The sequence below is a fragment of the Hippoglossus hippoglossus genome, chromosome 11 (genome assembly GCF_009819705.1).
Source record: "Hippoglossus hippoglossus isolate fHipHip1 chromosome 11, fHipHip1.pri, whole genome shotgun sequence".
Lineage (NCBI taxonomy): Eukaryota > Metazoa > Chordata > Actinopteri > Pleuronectiformes > Pleuronectidae > Hippoglossus > Hippoglossus hippoglossus.
The window spans coordinates 5,579,073-5,598,787 of record NC_047161.1 but is presented as its reverse complement, the minus strand read 5'-3'; the positions used below and the strand labels follow the sequence as shown (position 1 = coordinate 5,598,787).

At 40.5% G+C, this 19,715-nt stretch overlaps 3 protein-coding genes and 2 non-coding genes across 8 annotated transcripts; 4 read left to right on the top strand and 1 right to left on the bottom strand.

The window, feature by feature from the left end:
* Positions 1-553: 553 nt before the first annotated feature.
* Positions 554-13,937, top strand: ppt2b (palmitoyl-protein thioesterase 2b). 2 transcript variants are annotated; one of them, XM_034599175.1, is made up of 9 exons: positions 568-1,038; positions 2,285-2,438; positions 2,977-3,072; positions 3,223-3,330; positions 3,434-3,517; positions 3,640-3,724; positions 4,191-4,245; positions 4,782-4,937; positions 13,889-13,937. In XM_034599175.1, exons 1-8 carry the CDS (start codon positions 850-852, stop codon positions 4,923-4,925), a joined length of 915 nt encoding a protein of 304 aa, XP_034455066.1. In that variant the 5' UTR covers positions 568-849; the 3' UTR covers positions 4,926-4,937; positions 13,889-13,937. The 2 variants fall into 2 exon arrangements, with proteins under 2 accessions (XP_034455065.1, XP_034455066.1); XM_034599174.1 differs by lacking the exon at positions 13,889-13,937 and having other exon boundaries at positions 554-1,038; positions 4,782-6,689.
* Positions 7,865-10,874, top strand: rps5 (ribosomal protein S5). Its single transcript, XM_034599185.1, has 6 exons — positions 7,865-7,996; positions 8,873-8,976; positions 9,245-9,454; positions 9,977-10,105; positions 10,527-10,625; positions 10,762-10,874. Coding segments are annotated over exons 1-6 (612 nt in total). The 5' UTR covers positions 7,865-7,995; the 3' UTR covers positions 10,831-10,874.
* Positions 9,028-9,159, top strand: LOC117771174. The gene has a single exon (XR_004615528.1). It is a non-coding gene; the product is annotated as a small nucleolar RNA SNORA3/SNORA45 family (small nucleolar RNA).
* LOC117771173 lies at positions 10,320-10,450 on the top strand. The gene has a single exon (XR_004615527.1). It is a non-coding gene; the product is annotated as a small nucleolar RNA SNORA3/SNORA45 family (small nucleolar RNA).
* On the bottom strand, positions 11,220-17,600 carry ddah2 (dimethylarginine dimethylaminohydrolase 2). Of its 3 annotated transcripts, none has more exons than XM_034599178.1 (6): positions 17,457-17,600; positions 15,209-15,719; positions 14,446-14,634; positions 13,069-13,188; positions 12,602-12,745; positions 11,220-11,982 (listed from the first exon to the last, which is right to left on the bottom strand). In XM_034599178.1, the coding sequence occupies exons 2-6, from the start codon at positions 15,506-15,508 to the stop codon at positions 11,863-11,865; spliced, it is 873 nt and encodes a 290-aa protein (XP_034455069.1). In that variant the 5' UTR covers positions 15,509-15,719; positions 17,457-17,600; the 3' UTR covers positions 11,220-11,862. The 3 variants fall into 3 exon arrangements, with proteins under 3 accessions (XP_034455069.1, XP_034455071.1, XP_034455070.1); XM_034599180.1 differs by having other exon boundaries at positions 15,209-15,698; XM_034599179.1 differs by having other exon boundaries at positions 15,209-15,707; positions 17,457-17,591.
* Positions 17,601-19,715: the final 2,115 nt, after the last annotated feature.

The following is a 19,715-nucleotide window of genomic DNA, read 5'->3' as shown; positions in this document are numbered from 1 at the left end:
TGCTCAGAGGTGTGTGTGTGTTTTGTGTTGACTGGTGCAACTTTCGTTGCATCACTACGGAAATCTGAGCTATGTCAGCCATGCAGAAAAACCACAAGTCGCCACGTGGCGCTCACCAAGTCATTTCTACAGCAGTGATAAGAACTAGAGGCTGGAGGGGGAAACCGACAACTTCCTCAGGACCCAGAACATCAGGGCCCCAAATACCACATATTCATATTTTAGTTTTTGTTGTTCGAATTAGAAATCAGATTGATATATTGTTCAACTTGTTTAAAGAGAGAAAAGAAAATGTGTGGCAAAGAAATATATGTATTAATAAATTATGAATATGATAATAAATATGTGTATAGCACCTTTCATACAAGAAATGCATACAATATACATGTAGATAAAATAATAATATTAACAATAATGATGATAATAATAAACTACCAAAAAAGATTATTGAGGTTAAAGATAAAAGTGGTGCTGTTTAGGAAAGGAACACTACGTCATCGGTTTGCTCGACGCTGATTGGACAAGCAACGAGTAGGATGTGACGCCCCGTCTTGTGGAAAAACCGGAACAAACAAAAAGCAGCAGGAGCAGATCAGCTGTTCGTGTTTGAGTTCAGATTAAATATTGAAGTTCCCGGTGTGTGTGTGTGTGTGTCTGTGTGTGTGTGGAGCAGAGTAACACACATTTCATCTGCAGCCGGAGAAAGAAACTGAAGATGTTAGCACAACATTAGCCAAACATCAGGATTTCATGTTTTTATTTTATTTTAACATCACCTATTGTATTTTTTAATTCGTAAACCGAGACGTTTAGTTTGGATTTTTTTTTTATAAATCATTTTGCGTGTAAATGAAGGGCTCCCGCTCCCTCATGTCGAGCCGGAGGAGGAGCAGCAGCAGCGGGGCGGCCGGGCTCCTGTACCCGCTGCTCGGTGCGTGTCTCTGGGCTGCGGTGGTCGGATTCAAGCCGGTGATCATCGTCCACGGTTTGTTCGACAGCTCCGGGGATTTTAAAAACTTGCAGCGGTTCATCAACGAGGTGAGTGGGCAGAAGGAAGAGGAAGTTTCCCCCGGTGGGTTCGTTCAAAGTACACAAACTTGTGTAATGTACAGTTTCCCCTCCCAGTGTCAACACAGGCCTTTCATCACCTCCTCAGATACACTGTGTACTATTCACTGGTTTTAATGGTAGAGCCAGGAGATTGTTTTATAACGTTAACTGTCAGGTACATTGACTCAAGTACTTTGTTTATGTACAATATTTAGTTATTATACTTGAGTATTTCCATTTTATTCGCCTTCATAGAGGCAGATGTTGTACTTTTTACTCTACAGGTGCTTTAAAACTACAGTTACTTTGCATTTTTAAAAATTAATAAAGCAACATTTTATTAAAACAGAAATATATGATCCTATGTTAGCACAGGTCAAGATTAGAGTGTATTAATCTCTTTATTGGGATTCACAAGTTTCCCAGTAGAGCTGCAGGTTACAGTTATTTGTATCATTGACGAATCGGCTGATTACTTCCTCAATTCATTGTTTTGTTATATAAATGTTAAAAAAAATATATCACACTTTCTTAGAGGCCAAACTGTCGTCGTCAGTAAAACGGTATCTCCACCGTATAAAGCTACAACACTTAAGTCATGTATACATTTAAAAAATACAATAAAAATGTTGAAATCACTGTATTTCTATAAGTTAAAGATCTGACAACAGCAGGAGAGAGACTGTAATGTGAGTCCATACACTTGAAGGTGTGACAGAGTTGTAACTACATTATTTTTGGTTTAATTAAACCTGCAGTTTTCATTTTAATGTTCTATTATGTTCATTTGGATTTCAATTCATTTTTGGTGCATTACGGTCGTGGGAATCAGTTTTGTTTTATTTATTTCAGATAACGAAGAGATTCAATTCCATGTAACTGAAACTCAGGACCACCTAGTTAAGGTGGTGACGTTTCACACATGGAGGTTTAATTCAGGGGACAATGGCGAGGTCGATGGGGTTAAACCAAGCTTCGGTTCCTGTTTTTCACCTCCGCTGTATTAGAAAGAGTCAAACCGAAACAACCACAAGTGCAAAGTCAGACCTTGCTCTTTCTGCTTCAGTTAGTTTGTCTCCTGCCGTCTATGAATCACTGGTATTTAAAGCACATCCAGGTTAATTAGAAGCCAAACGTGCACAGTAGTGAAAGTCTGCTTCTTAACCCTGTTGTTGTTTAAATGCTAAGGCTCGTGTTTTGGGGGAATAACTTCCACTCCTGCTCTCTCCCGCAGTCTCACCCTGGAACAAACGTGACCGTCATCGACCTGTTTGACAGAAGTGCCAGCCTGCAGCCCATGTGGAAGCAGGTGGAGGGATTCAAGGCAGCTATTTATCCACTCCTTCAAAACGCAGCAGACGGCGTCCATTTCATCTGCTACTCTCAAGGTGTGTGAGTGCATTTGTGCAGGTGAAATAAACATGTGATATTTTTTAAGATAATGCTTGGTATGTATTTAATTTATTACTTCATTCTGACAAAAACTGATCTCAGTATGACACTTGTTTCTATAAACTAAATGTTTATCATCATATCTTTATTTAAAGATAAGGCTTTAAAAGATTCAATTTTAGTTTTCTATGACACATTTTTATGATTTATACTTTCACCAGCCAGCAGCACTAAATGTTCCTGTTTGTTCAAATGAGATTTTCTTTTCCCAACATACATGTAATTTACCATTGGGCAATTTTGTGGAACAATTTTCCACAGAACATGAATGTTTCTTTAAAGAAGTTTGGATTTCAAATTCATTTTCACATTTTTTCAGATTAAAAGTCCTGTATTTTCAGGTACATCAATGTGAAGAATAACATTACATGTATTTAATATAATCAGAAGCTGATAAAAGATTTTTTCTTTGCAGTGTCCTACTTGCATCCTCAAAGCCTGATGGGAAATATTCTGTGTGTTTTGTTTTTACAGGCGGGCTGGTTTGCAGAGGAATCCTCTCCACCCTGCCCGACCACAACGTCCACTCCTTCATCTCTCTGTCCTCGCCTCAGGCCGGGCAGTATGGAGGTGTGTTCAACTTCACAAGCTGAAGAGTGGCTATAGTCAAGATTCTGACTTTCTGCTGAAGTTTGACATGAAGCGTGATGACATGTCAACTGGTTTCTGGACTGGGTTCTTCTCTCCAGCTCTTGATCTCGTCTCTTGTTTCCCTTTCAGACACAGACTACTTAAAGTACCTCTTCCCTCATTTGGTCAAGTCCAACCTCTTCCACCTCTGCTACACTGGGTTAGGTCAGAGAATATCCATCTGCAATTACTGGAACGGTGAGAAACATCTGGAATATCTCACACATAGACTGAGTGAGCTTGTGAAGCCACGTGAGCCTCAGGTTGACGTACTGGTTGTTTGTCATCTCTCCTTTTCCAGACCCCCACCACAGAGACCTGTATGTGAACAGCAGTGATTATCTGGCTCTGCTCAACAGTGAGAGAACCAATCCCAACTCGACAGGTCAGCGCATTTCTTTAGCAGCAGAAGATTGTTATTCCTGAGAATACACCAAACGTGATGGATATGTAATTATCAGCTACACAGCATATTTATCTGTTCAGTGTTTCGCTTCTAAATCTCAGAGTGGAAGAAAAACTTCCTCAAGATCACAAAGCTGGTGTTGATCGGTGGACCTGACGATGGCGTCATCACTCCCTGGCAGTCGAGGTGAGTTCATCCTCTGTCCTGTTCAGCTTCTTGTAAACTGTTTTGGTTCTCGTGGATTTTAAACCTGACAAACACTGCGATTTCATGTCGTGATCTTTCTTACAGACGCATCTGTTTCCCAGTAATCTGTGAAAACACTGCGCATGTGATTTTGTTGTAAAGAATCAGAACATAGATGCACATTATTCCCGCTTTTACAGAGTGAAAGTTGTGGTTTTCACAATTTCTTTGCATTAAACTGAGCATGATGCTAAAATACCTCTTAAGAAACCAGGGTTAATGGACTTCTGTGAACATCGCTCGTACACATGGTTCCCACAGGAAAACAGAACAATTCAGTAGTTGTTGACAGCACAGTCTGTTTTTTTTCCACTTTCTGTTCACACATTAGGGAAATGTGTTTTTATGACCTGATGACTCTCATGTGATTCTCACACGTTATTTTCATCCTGTCTGAACTTTACAGTCAGTTTGGATTTTTTGACGACAATGAGACCGTTGTGGAAATGCAGCAGCAAGATGTGAGTGTGCACCGTGCAACAGACACACACACACATACACAACACTGGATGTTGGTTCATGTTTACGGCCTCTCTGGTGTTATTATTAACTTTTTGTTAATTATTTATCGTGTCATCCACAAGCAGACACGGACACGGTGCCACTGTAGTGCTGAAACAAGATTCTTAAATTCTTAATATACTATATAAGTGCAGAACTCAAAATGTGTGGAATTTGGCCTTCAATCATAACATTTTTTTAAGTTTTGGTCAGTCCAGTGATATTTGTCTGTGCAATCATGAGTCCACTGCAAACAGAGACAGACAATATTCAATTTAAAGCTTTAATGGAGCCAAAGGCCAAAATGTAAACATGTATAGGCTTAAAATATTATCAGGTTGTTAACTATAATTGTTGCCCCACATTATGCTTCCTCTTTACATCCCCTTAAAATATAATAGGAACTGTAGTAGATCCATGTATAGAAGGAAGATCAGTAGTACATTGTCTTAACTTAACTTAACACTAACTGTGGGTTTTGTCCGTCTCGTTCCAGTTCTTCTTGAGGGATGTTTTTGGTCTGAAGACGCTGTCGGCTCGCGGGGATCTGATGATCTGTTCTGTTCCCGGCGTCGTACACACCTTGTGGCACTCGAACGAGACTGTGTTCCACATGTGTATGGAGAAGTGGCTGGTGTAGATCCAAACTCCTGCACACTCACACGCACACTCACGCACACAAAGATATACACATTTGCAGATTTATAAGCTCTTACCTTTCCACCTGTTTGAAACTCGGGCGCGGAAATCATTTTGTAGTATCCTCACAAACATTTGTGAGTTTTAAGGTCATTAACACACTTTGGATTACCCTTCACAGAGATCTCCTCTCAATCAAACAGTGCTATGTTTAACTTTTCCTCCTATTTTTCTCCTTGTTTTGATCAAGTTTATGTTTTTAAAGATTCATTTTGTTCTTATGTTCATCCTGTTGTCTACGAGGTAACTTTAAAATGAATGGTTTGACATTTTCCATCATTTTCCAAAATTTCAAAGTGTTTCTTTTAAAAAGTCAAATCCAACACAGATAAGCTTTCATAAACCTGGTAATGGTTTAACTCTGATTTATATTATCACATTCTGCAAAGGGAAAAGCATATCCAACATTAAAGGAGCATTCCGTGAATTTGAGTCTGCATTTTCATGAAGTTTGCAAGGAACAGATTAAAAAGAGAAGACCCTGGTGAGAGTTAAGAGGCCATCAGAGCTACAGTACCTGTCTAATGCTTGGACGGCTTCTCTCTCCTTTTTAATTCTTTACACAATTATCTCATGTTTATTTATTTGACTGTGTCAGTTTTCACGTGAACACAAATGCGACAAAATGAATGTCTTTCAAGAGAGACTGTCTGAAAACGTTTTTTCAAACAATACCTAAAAATTGGTGGAGTGCCCTTTTTAATTAATTAATATAAAAAAAGCGGGAGTGAATTACTATCAAATACCGAGCCCTCATATACATACAGTATACCCATGTGTGTGTTTCCTCACACATACCTCAGAAACACCCCCACAACAGTGCCTGAGCGACGTTCTGTCATCCACATGTACAGACTCACTTTCCCGCTCATCTTTTGATGCAGTAATTTATGTATTTTTTTTAATCCTTCCATTTTTAATCCTTTTTTTTAGTGTGTACATCTTGCTGTCTTTATCATGCAGTGCTTCGGAGCTGTACTCTATCGTGTTCTTAGATCGAGCCTTAATATTTCCCCCTCATGCCTCAGTGTTTCATGTCCATTACCGAAGTGCTACGACCCACTGCCTCTTGTGTCGGTGTTACAAATAATGATTGGAGTCGTAGAGTGGCTGGAGAGCGGCAGTGGTGTGTCAGTGTTTACTTGTCCACCAGACTATTGTACGTGACGCTCTTTACCTCCCATTGCGTTTAGATATCTCAGGCGTTTGAGCAACCATGTTTGTTTGTCTCTGTTAGAAAAAGGGATTTGTTTTTATTGTAACTTTGTAGGATGTTATATTTGCTGCCTGTTGTATTTACAGATATTTGTCAAAGAAGAAGAAATTGAAATATCTAATCTGTGGTCTTTAAAAAAAAAAAAAGAAGTGAACTACTATTGCACAATGTTCAGCCAGATGAAGGGAAATGATAAAGAGGGATTTGAAGTATTTGAAGTTGCTAAATTTGATGTATTGCTTTTAATATTGTTGACTGATGCTTGTTAAAAATGAATTGATCCTCAGCGACTGCATGTGGATAAAGGATTTAAGGGACGTCCTCTAAGCTCAGTCTTCTTGCAGGTATTAAATGTGGATATAACAACTTTTTAAAACTCAAACAGAAATTGCTATTTTGACATTATCCCACTGTTTCTACAGTATTTGATCTGCGACTGAAAATGTGTCAAATTTTGTCACGTCCTCAATAAAAGGCTGTTTTTGAAGATCTGCTTCAGGTTTAGTTTTATTTCAAGTGTCACAGTCTGGTCAGCTCACGACACAAAATACCTCAAATGAACCAAACTAACACAGACTGACACAGAAGCAAGGCTCATACAGTCACACACATTTTCTTTGTGTTGATGAGTAAAAAGAATATGTAGTAGAAACATGACAAATATTCTGATCATACTCTAGCTGTCAAATAAAAGAGGGGCGTAAAAGGTAGATTTCTCTCAGTCATGTAGTTGTATAAAAACACAGACAGTAGAAATGCTCATGTAGAACAGCGAATCAGTCAAGTAACATCAGAAATGACACTAATGTATAATAAATAACCCATTAAGAACTAAAAGAACCACTGAATTTTATTTTTGTTTAAAACTGTTTGTGCAATTACAGGTTTATCATCCATCTTTCTATTTATATATGCAAATACTGTTCAAATATTTGTATACATGCACACAATGCCCATAACCGCCTCCTGCGTGTATAAATGTAAAGCATTACTTTCAATACTTTTATTTATTACAGCTCTCCTGCACCAACTGTTTAACAACTTCAGTAAACTAGTCGACTTCTATATAGATATTGGATTTTGTGTACATTATTGCTGCTACTTTTCATTTTCTAGTGTTTAAATATTTACTCAGTCTCTACCCTCGTGTTTATCTTCCTGAACATTCTCTCTATTGAAATCCAATAAGTGCAATGAAATCCACCAGAAACTGGAGTCAAATTCTGTGAGCACAAATAGGCTTGTGCGTGTACGTTTTATTCTGACGGAGTACAAGTACCACACAATTGTACTTGCGTATAAGCGCACTGAACCCCCCCATCATCATTTTAAAAAAAATAACGAGACCGAGCAGATGCTATTTGCACTAGTTTTTACTGTATTTTTATTTTACTCTGTATTTTGCATCCACAGATATATGTTGTGTTTTTATTGGGAGGGGGTTGTGTGTTTTGTTTCTTTCCTTGTTATTTGTTATGCTGTGATTGTTGAAAATACATTTCCACCACTTTTGAGTTTAATGAGTTTGGGCCCAAATAATAATAATAATAATAGTAAAATAATAATAGGTGCTCGAGCCCTCAATGTAAAAGTATAACACCAGCAGCATTAAAGTTTCCTTATTATTTCCCTGCCTCTAAAATCTGGAGGATGGCGCCTGTTGAACTCCAGGACTACATTTCCACGCATGCCTTGCTCACCGGAAGTGCCCGGCCAGTCCACCGGATATCAGTCCGCGGCGCCTCGGCAGGCCCTTTCCCGTCTGTGAGCAGCGTCGTACAGAGCGACAGACACGAGTGAGTGAGAAATTCTCCCTTTTACTCGGTTTATTTCACGCTGAAATGCATGTGATCGTGCAGAAGAAGCCTCGCACGATCCCGTTGTTCGGGACAAACCACGCGGACGCGGTAGTTTGGCGGAAACGAAGGTTTTATTTCCTCCTAAATGTCACAACGGCGGTTAGCGTTAGCATGTGGCTAGCTGGTTAGCACGTGTGGATGCGGCATGTCGACCAGCGCCGGATGGAAGTCGCTCGATTTCACGTTCAGAGGGTTTATTGCGCAAAAAAGTTGCGTTTGTATTGATCTGTATCCTCGTATACTCGCGATATGAAAACCCGCCGCTGGCTAAAAGACGCGTTATATCGTCATTATAACGCTGGTTTCTCAGCCTCCATGTTGGAAACGGGCTCCATCTCCGGCCCTGCTGTGAAGACGTCTTCACTTCTGCCTGCTCTGGTCTCTGTTCACTGTTTATCTGCGATGTTTTTAAAAGTCTTAGACATGATATCTGCAGCTTAACGATAAATCAAAACTCGTGGTTTCCTCTATTTAGTAACATTATGCGTTGTGAGGCGGCACTTCCTGCTTTCATCTGCGTCGATTTATAACATTTAAGTCGTGAATGATGCTCAAACCTTTGTAAGTAAGTAACACACGGTTTGATCCATGGGAAACTTTAAGTCATCTTATAATAGTTTACGTGTTTGGTATAAATTAATTAAAGCAGACAACAGATGAGCTACTCCCACCCGTCAGTCATTATTTCTGTGTCGAAGTACATGTTATTTATAATGTGAATTCAGAATATTGTTTGTCATTGAGCCATTCATCTCTGCCACATGCCTGGATGATGTTACCGATCATTAATTATCCATTTCTCTGTCCCTTCAGTGACTGAGTGGGAGACTGCCCCAGCCGTGGCTGAGAGCCCAGAGATCAAGCTCTTTGGCAAGTGGAGCACCGACGATGTTCAGATCAACGACATCTCCCTGCAGGTGAGATTTCCCCTTCTTCAGCTGCTTGTTGTTGTAATTTTGATGATTCAAAGCGAGGCTAGAGTCACGCCTGGATACTACTGTTGTCCTGGTGTGCTAGAGTGCTCGCAGAGGAAACGATCTTTGCTTATTCATTGGCTGTAGTCTCATGTGTCCCAGTCAACCACCAGCTCAGATACATGATGTCTCCATATGTGTTGTGCAAAGTTATTCTTTAAAATGAACCTGTATGAACCACCTCACCTGAAGTGCCCCCTCTTCACTACAGGATTACATTGCAGTGAAAGAGAAGTACGCCAAGTACCTGCCACACTCTGGAGGCCGCTATGCCGCCAAGCGTTTCCGTAAGGCCCAGTGCCCCATCGTGGAGCGTCTGACCAACTCCATGATGATGCACGGCCGCAACAACGGCAAGAAGCTGATGACCGTGCGCATCGTCAAGCATGCCTTCGAGATCATCCACCTGCTGACTGGAGAGGTACACACGGCTAATGTGCAACACCTTCCACCATTGTTTGTCAAGACGACACCTTCAAATAGTCTGTAATCAAGGTATAAAGAGTAATCCGGAAAGTAATTCTACACTACTTACTTTTAACTGTTAAAAGTCTCCACAGATTCCAAGTTCTTTGTCGTCCTCTAAAGACCCTTAACTGTGAATGTTAAAAATGACTTAATGTCAATAAATTCCTACGTGAATATTTCACTGTAGGTTTGCACTGGTTGTACTTACGTTTTTATCCAGTATGACCATGAAAGTGGTATTAAATGGTCTAAAGTTGGTTAAAGTTTAATTTAACCAACACTCAAGAAACACTACAAGTCATAGTGCATGTTACATAGGTCACTTGTTGGCAGAAGCTGTTCTGGTGTGAGAGCAACTGAAAAATATCACTGTTGGCAAAACACCACATTAAGCAGATAACAGGCATGGTATTGGTTACCCGGTGTTGTGTGTTGATTTGGATATTTCTAAATACTATTTTAAAATTCTTTCCAGAATCCCCTTCAGGTCTTGGTGAACGCCATCATCAACAGTGGACCGCGTGAGGACTCCACCCGTATCGGTCGTGCCGGTACCGTGAGGAGGCAGGCTGTCGACGTGTCGCCCCTCCGCAGAGTCAACCAGGTGAGATGACCACACCTGTTCACTTTAAAAACTGTTTCCTCTTTTAAATATGTGGAATTACAATAAAACCCTTTTACAGCCCGACATCAACAGGATGTAGTGCTTTTAAATTAGATTTAAGATTTAGAAGTTAAAATTTTCACTGTAAATATTCCATAAATTATCCATTCACTGCTTTATTTTCACGATGTGCATTACTCTGTTTTCTACTGTGTGCGAGGCTAGAGTCACGCCTGGATACTACCGTTGTCCTGAGTGTGCTAGAGTGCTCGCAGAGGAACGTCTTTGCTTATTCATTGGCTGTAGTCTCATGTGGCCCAGCCAATCACCAGCTCAGATACATTTCACCACCTACCAGGGTTTTACTTCACTGATCATTTGTCAGATTGTTTCACATCCTCTCTCTCTTGTTTTGTCTCAGGCCATCTGGCTGCTGTGCACAGGAGCAAGAGAAGCTGCTTTCAGGAACATCAAGACCATCGCCGAGTGTCTGGCTGATGAGCTGATCAACGCAGCTAAGGTAAATGTTCACACCGTTTTTCCTCATTCTTGGTGTGAAACTCTGTCTTCCTTGTTGTCCCTAATGACTGGAAATGACATCAAGTCTCAAACATCAGTTGTGATGCATTGTAAACTTTGACTCTCTTCTGTTTCAGGGTTCATCTAACTCCTACGCCATCAAGAAGAAGGACGAGTTGGAGAGAGTCGCCAAGTCCAACCGTTAAACATGTTTCCTTTCTAACAAAACAAATAAATTTGAAGAAACTTCTGTTTGGCTCCAGGCTTTTAATGAAACTCCTCACAAATGTTTTGACAGGAAGTGCAGTATCTAAAACAGACACTCAGTTACCAGTTTATTAGGAACACCTAGCTAGAACTTAGTCCCTTCATGAAGGTTAAAATCAATCTAAGTTGTGAAGATTCAACAGTTTTCTGGTTTAAGGATGTATTTGTTTGTGCTGCTGTTAAACCTTCATTATATAGGTGTTTATTTAGCCTCAATTCATTAATAATGGGACAAATAAACATTTGTAAAATGCAATCCATTTAAACTGCAGCCTCCAGTCACCACTAAGTTGACCGAGCTTGATTTCAATAAAGACATAACGCAGGATTAACTGCACATCTGTATTTATACTGTTTTTATTTAGGTCTTCCAAGTAAACTAAACAGGAGCAAGATGAACAGAACAAGTATCGGTAGAACTTTATTGACATCTACACCAGCTACAAATTCATACATTGAAAAAGTTAAAGCAAATTAACGTGCAGCTATTTTGTCATGAAATTAATACCAAACTTGTATTACAATGTAAAAGCTATAAATGGGTTGGAATTAGATTTTGGTACCACACGGTTATAAAGGTTAGTTAACTGAAACAGGCATTGGAGGATTATAAACAGTCCAATTTTAAACATTTTTATTTTACATGTCCGTCAGTTTCTGCAAAGCGTCGTCGGCTCACGAGCGACGAGTTGAACAGTGAGAAACTACAGATGAATTCAGTGGCTTCATGAGTGGTTTTAAGACTTAATGGGCTGCACTGTTTGTCCAACAGAGGGCAGCTGTGCCAACAATCAGCTTGTTTACCACAGCAACAGATGGATCATACTCTCCTTCATACAAATACTGCATGTCAGTGTTTCCTATAACAATAAATAGACAAGGATTTTGATGAGGGGGGAAAGTGTGGGAAGCCTCCACTGCTACATGAACACGTGCAGGTTAAATGCTGCGTAATAAACTGAGCGAACCCTTCAGAAATATGTGTGTTTTCTGTTGATGAGGAGGCAGAGCGACGACAGAGACGCTCCCAGCTTGGAGGCCTCGCTGCAGGCTGTAGGCAGGAGGGTGTAGTCCTGCAGCTTCTGGAAGGCCTGCGGAGGGGAAACAAGTTACTCATCCAGACGCACACTCGTCTGCAGTGGAACACACTGAGCTGGAAGAACACACTAAGAGGAAGAAGTCCAACAAAAGAAGGAAAAAATGCTTCACTGGCTAGAATCAGAGGTTATATTAGGAAAACATCACACCATGACTTTAGTGATTTATCTTCACTGTAGTTTCCCCTTTTCTTCCATATCTAAAAGTTAGATTATGAGTCTTAGTAAGATGACGATAGACTTAACTTTGCAAAGAGCAACAACAATACCTAATCCCCTTTTTTTATCGTTTAATGATTATTCCTGTTGCCGTCATCATTTTCAGATTTTACTTAAGTGGCCATTTTCCTGTGTTAAATCTACTGATCATCTACTCCTGCACATCTGCCCCGTAAATAAAACCAATTGTGTTTGAATGCTATATTTAGATTTTCCTGGGGCCTGCGATGGAAACGCAGAGTTCCTTCAAAGGTTCCTAGTTCCTGGGGAAAGAAGCTATTAACGCTGGGCTGCCCTCTTAATCCCAATAAGAAACAATGAAGGGAAGATGAAAATCCTTTAATTTGACAAAGATGAGGCTCCTTTTGAACGTGACGGTTCTGGCTGTACTCACAGAGACGCTCTCAGGACACTCCTCCGCAGGCCGGTGCACCAGGAAGTCGCGTTTCGATGGACCTTTGATGTAGATGCAGTTTGCGGCCACTTCCTCTGGGACCGTCAGGATTTCATAATGGTGATCAGTCAGCTGTTCCATCATCTGGAGACACACACACACACACACACACTTAATGCAGTAGACCACACCCAGCATTACACACACACACACTCGAGGACAACAGCATTAATAATATGACGTCAGCAGCTTTGAGATGATGTCTGTGGTTCACATTAGGACAGAGAAGAGAAACACACGCATGATAAATAACAAGGGAGAGATGTTAGAGTCTAATGCTAATGAATGGTTTTCTAATACTCAGAGAAGCAGTTAATGACTATTGACAGAAAATTTGAAAAATATGATTTTAATTAAGACTCGTTATCTTGTTTAACTGCTCATGATTTTCAAAATGTCATCAATACCCGGAGTGTCTTCTTGGCCCCGTCACTGTTGCTGATGATGATCGTGTCTGGTCCTCCCATGGAGCAGATGTTCTTCAGTCGGGCTCCACCACAGACGGGGACAGTGGACACGGCAAAGTCCTGAGCAGTTGGAAATTCAAAAGTTGAATTCACACACACAGACAAACACACACAGATACACACATGCAGGTTTAAGTACAGCTTCCCCCCCCCCATTCTAATTTACCACTTATAGCCACGTGTTCATTGTTTTCTCCAAATGTCAATTCCTCAACAACCAAACATTCAGATTTTTACTTGAATATACACTAAACATGCCTGATTTTTTAAAAATCAAGATCCATGAATTATCCCCTAAAAACGGCTTTTGTTGCAATGTTGAAGAAAGTGAGAAATCCTTCCTGAATCCAACACTTAATTAATCTACATCAGCACCAAACTTTGATGGGTTCTTCCCGGACTCAGGCCTCATCTCTCCACTTAATTTGGTGGAAGTCATTTTAGTATTTTAGCACCCGGAGATCCCATTCCTCCGCCAAAGCTAACGCCCAATCTCACAATGTTAAAGATCCGCCCATTTATCCTGATCAGATCTAGAATGTAATCGGTTCGTCCTTTGGTCACAACCCGAACCCCTTCCACAGAATGATCTGAAAATCAACTGAGTAGTTTTTGCATAATCCAGCTAACTAACAAGAACAGACGGGGGGGGGGGGGGGCCTTGTGAAAACCTCAAGTAACAACTGAAACATGACCTGTTCAATCTGCTGCTCTTCCTCTTTCACCCCCTCCCTCCTGATCTGACCACATGAAACCTCCCACACACACACACACACACACACACACACACACACACACACACACACACACACACACACACACACACACACACACACACACACACACACACACACACACACACACACACACACACACACACACACACACACACACACTGATTCATACCAGACTGACAACACACTCACACAAACCCCCACCCAACACACACAGATGAAAAGTGTGTGACATGCACTTAAGTGAAGTGAGGGGATCAATACTGATGTGTGGAGCCAGAGGGTCCCTCTGTGTGGTCTCTGTTATTTGGACAAAGGAACAACCTCATTCATCACTGTTTACAGACTATAATTCCCCCAATGCATTGCAGCAAGTGGCCACCTGCTCACTTTGGCAGCAGGGGTTCATCTTCTGACAAGAATCTTGACAACACAACCATCTTTGTTGCACTGGCGACAAACTGAAACTCCACTGGTTATTTCACGGTTTATTGAGGAGCTTTTGTCTGATGTTTTCACAGACGCAGCCAGAGGTCGGACTCTGATCCACGCACCGATTCACATTCATGCATCCGCCTCTTACCCTGAAAGTGTCTGCCAGCACCTCGGCTCCTCTGCGGTTGGTGTGGGACGAGATGCCGACAAAGAACTCCCTCCCCGTGAAGAGGACGTCGCTGCCCTCCAGCGTGGCTCCTCCAGAGTCGCCCTCCTCGTTCCCCATCTCCACCACGGTCAGGTTCAGCTCCGACATGACCCTCCTGACCGCCTCCGCCTGGAGACACAATGAGAGAGGGACCAGCTTAACAAAGCAAATAATCTAACGTATGCAAATCATAAACTTGCCAATAATAGCAGAACAATCATTTCAGGTTTTTGGGGCTTTTGAGCTGTTTTTCCTAATTAATTCCTGTTTTGTCGATAGAAAAAAATATTAGGGTTTTACAGACATGTTAAATAAGTAACATTTGAAAGCTTTTAATATTTTATCAATGTTTTATTTAATTGGTCCATTATTTCCTATAACTACAACCAACTTACTGATTAACAGCTCTTGAATAATGTGTCACAATAATGAATGTGTCATATTTAACAGGTTGTTTTCTGCATTTTACTCTCAAGTCTGAAAGGAAACTAAATTCATCCAGTTAATTATGTATCAATACTGGAACTATGGAAGATAATTCATTGCCAGTTAATTTCCCTCTTCGTACACCACGATGATATGAACTGAAACAAAAGGCTTCTCCTCGCTGCCTGTTTATCTCACGAAGCAAGATTAAGTGCTTTATCCTAAGATTAGAGGAAGTGGGTCACTAAAAGCATTTTCTTCCCCCTCCTGGCGTTACCTCGCTGCGTCTCTGCTGCTTGAAGGGCCTGGTGATGAGCGCCGTGTCGCCCTGGATGACCACCACGTCCTCCATCCTCCAGCTCTCCGGCAGGTCCGGGTCGGGGGGGATCTCGATGAGCTGCAGGCCCACCTTCTGCCTCAGGGCTCCCGTCAGGCAGCCGAACTGACGCTGGGCTTTGGCCAGGTCCACCGAGGCCTCGCCGTTCTCCCGGGCGTCTGCCGCGGCCTTCCCAAAGGTCTCTGGGATGCCCCGCACCACGGCGTGGGTGAAGCGGCCATATGGACACATGTTGGCCATGTTTTCACAGAGAGGCTGTTTGTAAAGTGGTAGCGAGTATTAGTGTTCAGCCAAAAGGAGCCAGTGAGATAGATGTGATTGTGTATGAAGGGAGATGAGCTGTGGAAGCTAATCGGATGAATCAGGAGGTCCAGAGGGGAGCGGAGAGCATCTTCGTCTTCATCGCTGTGGTTCCTCTTTCATCTCACCGCTTCACCGGCTGCTCCTCCGTCTGCAGAGAGACAGAAACAGACCACCTCAGCTTTAGAGACAAGGAAACAGACACATCAAGGAAACGGCCAAACACAATGACTCCTGACAGTTCGTTTTACCGTCTCAATCTTTAACTACCATGATAACCTTGGTGATTTAGTTAGTACTGTAACAGCAGGAAGGCTGCTAGTACTCATATCTAGAAACTACTAGCATCTACAAATTGTGTGTGTTTAAGAAACGCTGATGTTTGGTCCTGATTCAGACATTTGGGGTCAACGTCTACACTCGACGTGAAGAGCTGTCGCCCTTATCTCCTCCACTCTGGCTCCGCTTGCTTTGTGTTGTGGTTTTATGTCTTTAAGCTCTAGCCTTGTTTACACGTGGTTGTGTTACTGTTCTGTGCACATTTGATGAACTAATTTAAAGTTTCATCTAAACCTGCATTTCAGGAAGTTTTCAATGTCAATTTGTTTTCATTATAAAACAAAAGACTTATTTAATAAGCTAAATGCCTTTTTCTTCCATGGTTAGGTTGTAGATCACATTACTTTTGAGACTTGGTGACTTGGTTTTCAATTAAATCCATCAAAACAAATAAAAAGTTAAGAACCTGAGTGTTACCCTTGACTCAGAACTAGATATTAATCCACACATAAATAATGTCACGAAGATTTGCCTTTATCATTTAAGAAATATGAAGTAAGACCATTCCTCACTCTGAAAGATGCCAAAAGATGCCATTGATCTGCTCCAGTTTGTACAAAGTCTGCAATCTGAGTTTTTACGAGAAAAAGGAAAATAGATCCCATCACTCGGGTTTTGTCAATGAGGATTGATTTGTTTTTAAGTCTCTTAATGGTGCAGCACCCTCATACATGTCTGGTTGTTCATCCCAGTATGTTCCTCACCGTCCCCTCCGGTCTTCTTGCTAAACAAACCAAAAATTAACTACAACAACTTTGGGGAAGCAGTTTTCTGTTGTTATGCACCAACGGTTTGGAGGAAACTCCCACCATCAGACAAACTACTTCTGTTCATAAGAAACAACTCAAGACCAATTTCTATGATCCTGCTTTTATTTTAATTCATTTTATCTTTTTTTATACCTTTTACTAGTTTTATGCTTTTACCTTGAGTCTTAGTTTCATCGCTACCATGTTCTCATCGATCCATCTTATTTCATGTCTTGGATTTTATTGTAAAGCTGCAAATAAAATGTACTATTATATATTATTATTACAATAAAAACCATCCACATGCAGCTGAAACAACAGAGAGAGACGACCGAGCTGAGAGCAAACAACGGGATCATTGTCCTGCAGACTCAGATCCTACAGAAACAATCTGCTGCAGAGCTTCTCTTCTTCTGGACTCGGGTTCACATCTGGGACAATCGCTCTTTCATCAAGTTCCTGAAAACCACAGACTCCCACTGGGGCACTTCCACACAGGACGTGTCCCCAAAGAACCAGTTGAACTTTTAACACTTTTACAAGAGTTTTACTAAAAAAGTGATTTTTTCCTCCTCAAGCAGCACGTTGGAGTTCGGGAGGAAAAAAAAGGTGTGTTTGTTTTGTGCAGCTGCAGAGACCGAGGTGAACATCAGCCAGAACACAACGCATCTGGAGGAGCAGCGGAGCACCGCCCCGCGGATCAACTCCGTCTCCTCCCGACAAAACAGCAGGAAACTGTCCGCAACATTCACACGAGTCCCTAAACATGACGAGTATTTAAAGGTGTGTTTGTCGCTCACCAGGTTGAAGGTTCGATTCCTGCCGCTCGACCTCGTTTCCCTCCGCAGTGATTTAATTTCCTAACAGACCCCGCTCCGTTATTCCCTGTGTGCCCTCAGACACCTGTCAAGATGGCCGCCGTGGAGCCGAGTAGTTCCGGTCACTGCTTTCAAAATAAATGTGTCCAAGGGTGAAAAGTATCTAATAAACTGTACTAAAGTGCATATTTGACTAACTTTGAGTACTTTACTTTAAGTACTTTCCACTTAATGAACTTTATATATTGCATTGAAATTATTTACTTTTTACACTACATTTATTTGTCAACATTTTACAAAGAAAAAACACACTAAGTATTTATAAAATACAATGTTTTGATATACATAAAATTGCCAAACAAAACATAAATAAATAATGCGAAATTAGACATGAGAAGATTAATCTATTAATCAGTTAGTATTTTGATATCCGTCAATTTTAGAACAGATATCAAACATGTCGTGATCCCACGGTATGAAAAGGAATTTATTAAAAATAGGAACAAAATAACAACAACTACAACAACACACAATTAAGACTGCTACAACTGTACAGTGCAAACAGAAACAGACCAAAGGACACAAAAGAATATTGAACACAAGAGAACGCACCAAAAAAGTAACAATATAGAAACAAGTTGAAAGAAAATGTAAAAACAGTTCATTTAAAAATGTATATAAAAAAGTTCTAATTAAAGGTTTGATTAGACTGATTGTGACGTGTTGCTTCTTGTTGAGCATTTCAAACAATAATTAACTGAGTAATAAAGATCAAGTGATATGAAATATAACACAACACCTTTGGATCCAGTATGAGCTGATAAAAATAATCTACACTGTTGCATTCATATTTAATTCAACTAAAGGATCTGATGTTTCCTCCCCTTCTGATAGTTTTAATTAAATAATGACTGTGATATGAATCAAAAAGCAAAACAAGTTTTTAAAAGTCTTAATTTGTCAACCATAATGCTCTTATTTTGGAAAAACATAGTGGTTCAGCTTCCGGTCCTCTTCGTGTATTTATGGTCAGTTTGACGAATCTCTCTCCAACAGTTCCATCTCACCCCCCCATCCCCCACACGTCCTGTCCGGATCCAATCAGCGTTGATTTGAGTTGCTTCCTCCACAGTCACTGTTGTAGCAGCTTTAAATATTGTTTGATTTAATTTATTTACACACAATAAACGGAAGCAATCACTTTAAAATCAATTACTTTATTAGAACACTTTCAGATGAACACGAGCGGAGGCTTTTATCTTCGTTAACAAAAGGCATTAGTTGATTTTAAAGAAAATCTAGTCACTTTACTGTGTAGAGTTGGACTTTATTGAACTATGATTTTGTGAAGTAACAAACAAACAAATATTTGAAGTCTTACGTGAGGCGGATTTCCCTCAAAACATAAACTATTCTCTGTTTTGACCAGTCTTACCATTTTGGGGCCTTTTGACCGAAAACCGACGACTTATTGACAAGAAAACAAAAAACTCTATGTCACTCAGGGTAAAAAATAAACCAGGTTAATTCAACATGATATAATATTAGAAAAATAAAACAGGGCCCAACTCCAAACATCTTAATTTCTGACATTCTCTTTACCCTTTTCCTGGTTATAAAATAAAATACTTTATATGAAGGTATGTTTCATATCCCCCATAATCCTGATGAATAGTTTACGAAAGATCAGATCACAACAGAACAGTTTGCTTCTATATATTTCAAAGTTTGTAGATATATTAAAAAATATAAAATTTTAAGTTTATATTTTAATCTATCTATCTATCTATCTATCTATCTATCTATCTATCTATCTATCTATCTATCTATCTATGCCACAGAGGTCTAGATAAATGTCTGCATTAATTATTAATTTACCAGGTTTACAGTTGATAAATTTGACCTGTGTGTATAAACAGGGTTCACTCATCTTCCTCCTCTTCCTCTGATCAAACTCATCATAGACAAAGGCCTGTATCTGTATTACTGAGTCCTCGCTGATCCCTCGCTGTCTGTTTTTGTCTGTGTGACATGGCCAAAAAAAATGTATAATCTGGTTTTCCTGGAAATGTGGGTCAAATGATGCTGGACTCAGCAGAGACTGAAATAAACAGGTTTCCTGGTCAGACCCCAGAGAAGCTCTACTGTTGATTGTGCCCTCTGTTTAACCTGCAAACCTGCTTTTTGGCAAACCTGATATTTGTAGATTTGGACGGCGGTGATGTTACCATGCAGAAACAC